Source organism: Petaurus breviceps, unplaced genomic scaffold, assembly GCF_028583685.1.
Source record: "Petaurus breviceps papuanus isolate PSGF00001 unplaced genomic scaffold, PetGlider_PUasm1.0 214, whole genome shotgun sequence".
Classification (NCBI taxonomy): domain Eukaryota; kingdom Metazoa; phylum Chordata; class Mammalia; order Diprotodontia; family Petauridae; genus Petaurus; species Petaurus breviceps.
This window is the reverse complement of record NW_027185863.1, coordinates 8,974,668-8,986,298: the sequence shown is the minus strand read 5'-3', so window position 1 is coordinate 8,986,298 and position 11,631 is coordinate 8,974,668. Positions and strand designations below refer to the sequence as shown.

Here is an 11,631-nt window from a genome sequence, read left to right as displayed (position 1 = left end):
GAGCACCAGCCCTGGAGTCAGAAGGACCTGAGCTCAAATCTAGCTGCAGACGCTTGACACACTTATTAGCCATGTGACCTTGGGCAAGTCACTTAACCCCAATTGCCCTGCCCTCCCCCCTCCAAAAAAAGCAAAACAAAAACAAAAACAAAAACCCAACAACCAAGTGAATAATAAAGATGAACTAAAAACCAAGTCTTTTGACAGCCAGCTTTAACAATCTTTCCATGAATTAAGTATAAATAAGTATAGTCAGTCAATAGGAATTTATTTGTTTACTGTGTGCTAGGCACTGTGCAAAGTTCTGAGGAAGAGAAAGATAATAACTTAGTCCCTGCTCTCAGGAAGCTGACAGTCTAACACAGGAGTAAGGAAAAAACAAACATGGAAATAGATATGTACCTATAATATATAATGTAAATGGAAGGTAATCTCAGTGGGAAGGCCATGGGAGTAAGGATGAGGGTACCAGGAAAGACCTTCCGTAGAAGATGGGATTTGAGCTGAGTCGGCTAGGAGGCAGAGGTTAGGATGGAGAACCTTCAGGCATGGAGGACAGCTGCTCCAAATGCAGAGTTGGGATTTAGAGCATCAAGTGTAAGTAATAACAAATATAGATTACTTTATATCCTCAAGTACATAGAAAGGAAGGAAAAGGCCAGGTCGTGAAAGGCTTCAGATCCCAAACAAAAGATGTTATATTTGATCCTAGAGGTAAGAGGGAGTGAGTGAGAGGGGAGGGGCGGGGTTTGACTTGGGCAGTATTGCCCTTTAGGAAAACTATTTTGGCATCTGAGTGTAGGATAGATGGGAGTGGGGAGAGGATTAAGGCAAAAAGACAAATTAGAAGAGTATTGTAATGGAACAAGCAAGAAGAGATAAGGGCTTGTGCTAGGATGGTGCTGAATGAGTGGAGAGAAAGGGATAGATAAGAGATGGGGGGGTTTGGGGGAGGCAATGGGGTTAAGTGACTCGCCCAGGGTCACCCAGCTAATGAGTGTCAAATGTCTGAGGCTGGATTTGAACTCAGGTCCTCCTGACTCCAGGGCCACTATACCACCTAGCTGCCCTGAGAGATGTGAAGGTAAAACAAATAAGATGTCAAACAATAATAATAATTTATACTTATCAAATTACTAAATACATTAGATAAATATCATCTTCCAATTTTTTTTATCAACCTTGTAAATCAGAAGAAAGGACTCTACATTATTTGAGGCGGCTTGCATATGTAGTTGTTTTTGTGTGTGTGTGATTTGGGGTTTTTGTTGTTTATTTTGAAGAGAAGGATACGTTACCAAAAATACTGAAAAACTGCTTCCTTGGATTTGGGGGGTGGGTGGATAATGTTTTGTTTATTTTAAAATCAGATCCACATTAAAATAGCAACAAACACTGTTAGGATTGAGATGCCTGGGGTCCCAGCACCCTCCCTATGTAACTGAAATTGTCTGCTGGATTTATCCAGTCTTTCTCCTCCCACTGTTCCTGATTACTGGCCCCTGAGGCTCAGGAACACACACATCCTGTTTGGCTTATGACTTCACTGAAATGCCCACTAGTTCAGATGTTATTGAAAGCCTTCAAAAAGTGCCTTAGCCTCAGCCCATTCCCCTTGTAGGGTAAGACCTACATAACACACATGATATCCTATTCAAGGAGCTTCTCTGCTTCACAAAAACTCCTGCAAGTTTTGCTTGTCCCTCATCTTTCCAGGCCTACAGCAGCTGTTAGACCTTTTCCAGCAAATGGCTAACATACCATGGTACCCCAGCCTCCTCTTTCTAAATCCCAACAGACTAAACTCCTCTCTGTTTAGATCAGCTAGGTTAGGACGTCATTCAAAGACAACTTCATGGGAGAAAGTGATCAACAGCAAAAAATAGGCTGTTTTAAAATAGCATAAAGACTATTTATTATTGTTTATCTAAGAAAGCTCTTGCCTTCATAGCAAGATAAAATGAGGGAGAGGGTGGGGAAGCAGGAAGAGATTCCATGCTTTGGCAGGCAGAGAGGCTGTACCCATTTTAGAAAAGAAAGTGTTTGTGTAGATCTCCTTAGAGGCAAACAAGCAAGCCTTCCTCCCACCATGGGCCTTCTCTTGGATTATGTCAGCTTCCTCTCAACTGACTGGCTTCATTTTAAATTTTCATTTTTTTTTTTTGCCCAGACTGCTAAGAACTCTTGACCATAATTGTAAGATTCTGAATTTGAATAGATCAGCAGCTCTGAATTTTTCTATTGACCTAAACTTTGATGAGAGAGAAGGTCTAAAAGGACTGCAGCATGGGGAGAGGGAAAAGAGCATTGGACATGAAATTGGAAGAGTTTTGGGTTCGAATACCATATCCTCTTAAACCATAGACAAATCATTCAACTGTCCCGGGCTTCACTTTGCTCACTGCAAAATAAGGGAGCAGAAAAAAAAATAAAAATAAATGAAAGGGGCAGTGAGTGAAGTGAATAGAACACCAGCCCTGGAGTCAGGAGGACCTGAATTCAAATCCGACCTCAGACACTTGACACACTTACTAGCTGTGTGACCTTGGGCAAGTCACTTAACCCCATTTGCCTTGCCTTCCCCCCTCAAAAAAGAAATAAGGGAGTGGGCTGAATAATTTCCTAAGAACAATAGGGATGGAGTTTAGAAAGATTAAGCATACATAAAGAACTGAGTCAAATTTATAAAAATACAACTCATTCCCCAATTGATAAGTGGTCAAAGGATATGAACAGGTAGTTTTCAGACAAAGAAATTAAAACTGTTGACAGTCATATGAAAAAATAAAAAAAATTTTAAAAAAAGTTTATTTCCTTCTATTCCCATATGTTCAGTGAAGAGATTTCCTTGGGCTTCCAGCATGAGGCTATACACCTCTTTCAGGCTATATATTCTATCTTCAATACACAACATGTCCTTCCATTTTATAAACTCTCACACCTCTTGGGACCTTTCGTTATGTTTCTAATCATATACATCTCAACAAACTCTATCATATTTGATGTCTAATTCTTCCTACTAAATTCAAACTCCTTTAGAGCAAGAACTCATTTCGAGATCTCCCCGGCACAATGACTCGCACATTGTTGTTATTGTTTATTTGTTTATTATTATTGCCTGCCGCTTCATGACCCCATGGACCATAGTGTGCCAGGTTCTTGTATCCTCCACTATCTCCCAAAGTTTCTCCAAGTTCATATTTGTTGTTTCCATGACACTATCAGTCTATATGTTCCTTTGCTCTCCCTTTTCTCCTTTTGCTTTCAATCTTTCTCAATATTAGATTCTTTTCTAGTCAGTTCTGTCTTCTTGTTATGTGGCCAAAGTATTTAAGCTTCAGCTTCAGTATTTGTCGTTCCAATGAATAGTCTGAATAATTTCTTTGATTTAATTGACAGATTTGATTTCTTGTTGTTCAAGGGACTCTCAAATGTCTTCTCTAGCATCACAATTCATAAGTATTGATTCTGTGGTACTTTCCTTACAATCCAACTCCCACAGCCATATATTGCTACTGGAAAAACCATTACTTTGACTATACAGATCTTTGTTGGCAAGGTGATGTCTGTTTTTTAGTATGCCATTCAGATTTACGATGGCTTTCCTTCCAAAGAGCAAGCATCCTTTCTTGAAAACATTTTTATTTAAAATTTTGAGTTCCAAATTCTATTGTTCCCCCTCTCTCCCCCCACCCCAAGATGGTAAGGAATCAGATACAGGTTACATATATGTAATTATGTATAACATTTCCATATTAGTCATTTTGTTAAAGAAAGACAAATAAAAGTAAAAAATAGCATGCTTCAGTCTGTAGTCAAACAGTATCAGTTCTTTCTCTGAAGGCAGATACTATGCTTTATCATGAGTCCTTTGGGATTGTCTTGGATCATTAGTCATAGCTCTTCATAGCTCTTCACAGTAACAATATTGCTGTTGGTTCTGTTCCCTTCACTATGCATCAGCTCATGTATGTCTTTCCAGATTTTTCTGAAGTTATCCTGCTTGTCATTTTTTATAGCACAATAATATTTCATTACAATCATATGCTGCAGTTTGTTTAGCCAGCCATTTTCCAATTGATGGGCATTCCTTTGATTTCCAATTCTTTTTTTTTCCTTAATAGTATTTTATTATTTTGAAAACTAAATATTCATTTTAGTAAAATTTTGAGTTCCAAATTTTCCTTCTTCCCTCCCTCCTCAAGACAGCAAGCATTTCAATATAGATCATACTTGTGTAAAATCGTATTAAACATATTTCCACATTAGTCGTGTTGTGAAAGAAGAATCAGAACAAAAAGAGGAAAACCACCAGAAAGAAAAAAAACAACATAAAAGTGAAGATATTATGCTTCAATCTGCATTCAGACTCCATAGTTCTTTCTCTAGAGGTGGTTAGTGTTTTCCATCATGAGTCTTTTGGAATTCTCTTGGATCATTGAACTGCTGAAAAGAGCTAAGTCTATCATAGTCAATAGTCCACAATGTTGCTTTTGCCATCTGCAGTGTTCTCCAGGTTCTGCTCACTTCACTCAGTATCAGTTAATATAAGTCTTTCCAAGTTTTTCTGAAATCCACCTATTCTTGGTTTCCAATTCTTAGCCACCACAAAAAGAGCTGCTATAAATATTTTTGTACAAATAGATCCTTTTCCCTTTTTTGGATGTCTTTGGAATATAGACCTAGAAGTATTATTGCTGGATCAGAAGGTATGCACAGTTTGGGCATAGTTCCAAATTGCTTTCCAGAATGGTTGGATCCGTTCATAACTCCACCAATAGTGCATTAGTGATACAGTTTTCCCACATCCCCTCCAACATCCAATATTTTCATTTTGTCATATTAGTCACTCTGATAGCTGTGACATGGTACCTCAGAGTTGTTTTAATCTGCATTTCTCTGATCAATAGCGATTTAGAGCGTTTTTTCATATGACTGTCAACAGTTTTAATTTCTTTGTCTGAAAACTACCTGTTCATATCCTTTGACCACTTATCAATTGGGGAATGAGTTGTATTTTTATAAATGTAACTCAGTTCTTTATGTATTTGAGAAGCAAGGCCTTTATCAGAAAAACTTGTTGCAAAATACCCATCCCCTCTCCCCCCCCAACAATAATTTTGGCTGCATTGGTTTTTTTTGTGTGCAAAACCTTTTTAATTTTATATAATAAAAATTGTCTTTTTTACATTTTGTAATGCTCTCTTTATCTTCTTTGGTCCTAAATTCTTCCTTTGTCCATAAATCTGCCAGATAAACTATTCCATGTTCTCTTAATTTGCTTATGGTATCATCCTTTCATTGTAAATCATGTACCGATTATCTTGGTATGTAGTGTGAGATGTTGGTATATACTTCATTTTTGCCATACCATTTTCCAGTTTTCTTAGCAGTTTTTGGCAAATAATGAATTTTTGTTCCAAAAGCTTGGATCTTTGGGTTTATCATATACTAGATTATCATATACTAGATTGAGAGTCCCTTGAACATATACTGACATTGTGGTTATTTACCAAAATGTAATTTCTACCTAATCTGTTCCACAGATTCACCACTCTATTTATTACCCAAAACCACATTGTTCTGATAATTACTGCTTTATGATACAATTTGAGGTCTGCTATAGCTAGACCACCGTCTTTTACATTTATTTTTCCATTGATTCCCTTGATATCTTTGAATTTCTGTTCCTCCAGATGAATTTTTAGGTTATTTTTTCTAGTTCTATAAAATTGTTTTTTTATAGTTTGGTATGGCACTGAATAAATAGATTTATTTGGGTAGAATTATAATTTTATCATAATAGTTTTGTCTACCCATGAGCAATTAATATTTTCCCAGTTGTTTAGATCTGACTTTATTTGTGTATAAAGTATTTTTTAGTTGTGTTCATATAGTTACTGGATTTGTCTTGGTAGGTAGACTCCCAAGTATTTTCTATTGTCTTCAGTTATTTTAAATGGAATTACTCTTTCTATCTCTTGCTGGTAATATATAGAAATGCCAATGATTTATGTGAATTTATTTTGTATCCTGCAACTTTGCTAAAATTGTTAATAATGTCCAATCATTTTTCAGTTGATTCTTTAGGATTTTCCAGGTATAATATCATATCATCTGCAAAGAGTGATAGTTTTGTTTCCTCATTGCTTATTCTTAATTCCTTTTTCTTCATTTATTGCTATAGCTAACATTTCTAGTACAATATTGAATAGGAGAAATTATAATGGGCATCCTTGCTTTATCCCTGATTGTACTGGGAAGGCGTTTAGCTTATCCCTATTACAGATAACATTTGCTGATGGTTTTAGATAAATATTATTTATCATTTTAAATTAAGCTTCATTTATTCCTATACTTTCTAGTGTTTTTAATAGGAATGGGTGCTATATTTTGTCAAAGGCTTTTTCTGGGGCAGCTAGGTGGCACAGTGTGTAGAGCACTGGCCCTGGAATCAGGACAACCTGAGTTCAAATCTGGACTCAGACACTTCACACACACACACACACACACACACACACACACACACAAAACTAGTTGTGTGACCTTGGGCAAGTCACTTAACCCCAAATTCCCCCCAAAAAAGCAAAACAAAACCAAAAAAGGCTTTTTCTGCATCTAGTGAGATAATTATATGATTTCTGTTGGTTTTGTTATTGACATGATCAATCATGCTGATAGTTTTCCTAATATTGAATCAGCCCTGCATTCCTGGTATAAATCCCACCTAGTCGTAGTGTAAGATCCTCGTACATATTGCTGTAATCTTTTACCTAGTATTTTATTTAAAATTTTTGCCTCAATATTCATTAGAAAAATTGGTTGATAATTTCTATCTCTGTTTTGTTTTTTTCTGGTTCAGGTATCAGTCATAAAAGGAATTTGGTAGGACTACACTTATTTTTCCAAATAGTTTATATAGTATTGGGATTGATTGTTCTTTAAATGTTTGGTAGAATTCACCTATGCATCTGAGCAAGCATCTTTTGATTTCATGGCTGCAGTCATTATCTTTGAGACCAAGAATATAAAATCTGCCATAGTTTCCATTTCTTCTCCCTCTATTGACCAGGAAATGATAGGATCATTTGCCATGATCTTATTATTATTTTTAATGTTAAGCTTCAAGCCAGTTTTTATACTCTCCTCTTAAATCTTCATCAAGAGACTTCTTAATTTTTCACTTTTGGCCACTAGAGCGGCATTATCTGCACATCTGAGATTGTTGATATTTCTCCCAGCCACCTTAATTCCAGTTTTTGATTTCTCCAGACTGGCATTTCACATGATATACTCTGCATATATGTTAAATAAGTATGGTGACAATATTCAGCCTTATCATACTCCTTTCCCAACCTAAACCAATCATTTATTCCTTTTTCAATTCTAACTCTTGCTTCTTGACCCAGGTACAGGTTCCTCAGGAGACAAGAATGGTGATGGTTGTAGTACTCCCTTCTCTTTAAAGATTTGTCACATATTGTTGTGATCCACACAGTCAAATGCTTTCATGTAGTTAATGAAACAGAAGTAGATACTTTTCTGGAACTCCCATTTGCTCCATAATCCAGCAAATGTTGGCAGTTTAGTCTCTAGTTCTTCAAAAACCAACCTGCTCTTCTAGTAATTTTTGGTTCACATATTGCTGAGACCTATCTTACAGAATCTTAAGCATAATTTTGCTGGCTTGTGAAATGAATGCAACTGTTGAATATTCTTTGACATTGTCCCTTTTTAGGAGTGGGACATAAATTTCCAATCCAGTAACCACTGCTGAGTTTTCCAAATTTGTTGGCATATTGAATGCAGCACTTTAACAATCTCATCTTTTAGGATTTTAAATAGCCTTACCTGGAATTGTCTCACCTCAACTAGCTTTACTGTTAGCAATGTTTCCTGAGGGCCACTTGACTTCCTTCTCCTAGATATATAGCTCTAAATCAGTAACCACACCATCATGGTTATTGGGGATGTTAAGATCTTTCTTGAATAGTTCTTCTCCATATCTTTGCCACCTCTTCTTAATCTCTTCTACTTCTGTTAAATCCCTACCATTTTTATCTTGGATTCAAACAGATATCATGCTGTTATTTTTGAGCTTATACCCCAGTACTGTTTTTCTCACCCTTTCATTGACTATGATGGCTACTTCATTTCTTCCAAGGGATTCTTGCCCATAATAGTATATGTCCTTTTATCTCCTTTTTTTTTTTGGAGGGAAATTGGGGTTAAGTGACTTGCCCAAGGTCACATGGCTAGTTTTTGTGTTAAGTGTCTGAGGCCGGATTTGAACTCAGGTCCTCCTGACTCCAGGGCTGGTGCTCTATTCACTGAGGCACCTAGCCACCCCCATAATAGTATATGTAATGATGACTTGAATTAAATTCACCCATCCCTGTTCATTTAAATTCACTGACACCCAAGATTTTGATGTTTAAACTTTCCATTTCCTGTCTGACCACATGTAGCTAGGTGGCACAGCAGCAAGAGTTCCAGGCCTGGAGTCAGGAAGACTCATCTTCCTGAGTTCAAATCTGGCATTAGACACTTACTAGCTTTATGACCCTGCACAAATCATTTAATCCCCATTGGCATAGGTTTTCTGAGCTGGAAAAGGAAATGGCAAACTGCACCATTATCATTTATTATTTGCCAGAAAAACACCAAATGGGGTCAAAAAGAATTAGACATGACTGAATAAGAACAAAAATAGAGCCAGTGCTCTATTTACTGTACAATATTATAACATTTTATGCAGCTTAGAAATATATTTTAAACTTTTGCTACAAAAAAAGGATCAACCTCTTAGCTTTTAACCTTTTCTTCCTTATACTGTCTTTAATTACAATAGATATTCTTAACCTATCTCCAATGCACCAGTTAGTAACCACAGTTACTCAGTGGCCTACCAGAAAACCAAACAATTTCTTAGCTGCATCAATTAGAAGTGTTCATTGTGTAGCTTAAAACTATGGAGACCAGATTCTCCCTAGACTGAATATTAAATGGTCGATAAATTTTGATTGACTTTTAAAAGAGGCTTAGGATCATAGAGTTAAAGTTATCCAGGCCCTTAAAGGTCATGAAGTCGACTTCCCTCATTTTATAGATGAGGAAGCTGAATCCCAGATTGGAAAAGTGATTTGCGCAAAGACACAGAGCTGACTGGTGGCAGCAGCAGGATTCAAACCCAAGTTCTGACTCCCAATCCAGTATTTAAGTCATTGCCATCCAAATGTCTGACCACAGTCTGTGTGAATGAGACCAGAACATTTGACTGGTGATTTTCCAGAGGCAAACAATTAAACTTAAGTTGTATGTCCTATGGATCCTAATAGATTCTCTGCTTCTTTTTTGCTGTTGTTCAGTCTTTTCAATTGTGTCTGACTCTGTGTGACTCCATTAGGAAAAGAAAGGAGAGAAGAGGAGGGGAGAAAGGGTAGGATAGGAAAGGAAAGGTTAGGAACAGAAAGAAAGGAATATTTTATTATTATCCATGTGGTACATTTTCTTCCTCAGTTACTGGGCAAATGGGAAAAGTGGTAACCAAAATGGAATTTCTGTTCTAGTCAAGTACTATTGAGAAACCATCCCCTTGGAATACTGGAATTAATTACTTCTTTTCCATTCTATATATTGTTTGAAAAGCTACACCAGCTATTCTTTTTCTTCCCTTTAGCTTGGATGGCATGACAACTACCATGTGATTGCTTGAAAACACAATTACAGTCTCCAGGGCTTTGCATGAAGGTTTGTGTTAAAGTGACACCTCTCTGTGAAGAGGTGCACAGGCCCATCAAACATTTTGAAATGCATCGATCCTGCCACCCTATGTTTAATTACTTTGACAATATATTCAACCAGAAATCATGGGAGAGAGCCTACAGAGACCACAGGAGAAAGGTAGGCACAATCCTAATCTTGTGACTGAGCATGGATGATTTTGATAGACAAACAATATTTTCAGATCTAAATGAGGATAGTTCTCTCTCTAGTATTTCACAAATGGGAGTTTATAGGAGAAATTATATCTAGTTAACTACATCATCTAGTTAATTACCAGATAGCAGCCTTTAGTGCATTCTCTCATTACCCAGACTACAAATTCAGGGTTGATGGAGACCCTTTTGATTCCCTCTCCACATTTCTGTTTCCCCAGAACATGTTTCTTACTGCCACATCCTGGCTGTGTCTGAGTGATGCTGTCAAGGAGGGAGGGATGCCACCATATCACCTATCTCAGGAGACCCTTTCTCGCCATCTAATTGGTTTCATCATTAAGAAGTGTTGTTCTGCTATTTATAGATGTATGCCTAGTTGAAGTCATTAGCCATACTAATGGAGACTCCTTGTGTATCCCTTATGGTAGTTTTAACTCATTAGATCAAGGAGCCATTTTTTATCAAATCCAGCATTCTGGATCCAAGAGGATACAAATGTGAAGAGGGGGAAACAGAAATTAGCCCACATTCAAGAAATAATTACATATTCAGCAGCTCCTGTTCAACAGCAGCTAAATAAGGTGGTAGCTCAATTCTTCCACTGGGAATGAGGAGGCCTATTGCTGACATTCATCATAGATATATGCTGGAAAACGGGACTTCACTCTCACCAACAGAACTTGAAAGTTACATTTTGGTATACAGTAGGGATTCTTAACCTGGGGTCCATGAACTTTAAAAAAAATGATAACTGTATGATTATGATTGATTTCCCTTATAATCCTATGTATTTTATTTTATGCATTTTAAAGCATTCTTCTGAAAAAGGGTCAGTAGGCTTCACCCAAATGCTAAAGGGGTCCATAACACAGAAAATATTAAGGACCCCACCTAATATATAGCTTTTCACAGGATAATTTCTTTTATTATTATAATGCTAGTGAAGTGATGAATTCAAGGGCCTGTCAAGTGTTTTTAATTATGTATGCTGTATTTCATTAAAGTATACAGTTTCTTCCTCTGATACAGAGGTAGCAGAAGGAAGGTATAGAACAATATTTGTGAAATATTATTTTCCATGGAAATCTAAAATTAATTTTAGACATAGTTTTAGATATTTTTATTACCATTTCCTTTAAGTTTTATTATATATGTTGACCTTTTAATTCATTCTTCACTAAACGTAATGTGGTTTTAAAGGTGGCATGTTTTAGGACATATTGTACATGTAGGCTCCTTTTGTCCATCTTTATAGAAAGATGTAGATGAAAATTGTGCAGATTGAGATCACAAAATGTCAGAGCTGAAGGGGCATTTAGAGGTGACTTAGTCCAATTCCTCACTTCATAGATGAGGAAACCGATACTGAAAGAGATGATGTGGCTTTCCCAAGGCCGTGTACCAAGTGAATAACAGAGCTGTGATTCAAACCCAGGTCCTCTGACTCCACTCCTACATCATTCTGCCCACCTGTGAATGGCTGCTACTGCATAGCCATTGGCAACACTTATCAAGGCGTATCACAGGTGTGTCAGGAAGATACTTTCACTACTGGGTCACCTTGGTGGCTGTAGGAAAGAAAGGCCTTCCCTCCTGCCATGCAGCACATTGAGGAGTTCCTAATGCTGTCTTTTAATTTTGGACTCCAAACAGATTTTTCCCACAGAAATAATGTAATGGATGAAAGTTT

General features: G+C 37.0%; 1 protein-coding gene across 1 annotated transcript in view; it reads left to right on the top strand.

Annotated features, from left to right (window-relative positions):
* CFAP97D2 (CFAP97 domain containing 2) overlaps positions 1-11,631 on the top strand; it is a 54,695-nt gene that overhangs the window by 8,156 nt on the left and 34,908 nt on the right. The window contains exon 2 of the mRNA XM_069093949.1: positions 9,680-9,903. Coding sequence (XP_068950050.1) covers positions 9,745-9,903 — 159 coding nt within the window. The 5' untranslated portion in view covers positions 9,680-9,744. The remainder of the gene's footprint in view (positions 1-9,679; positions 9,904-11,631) is intronic.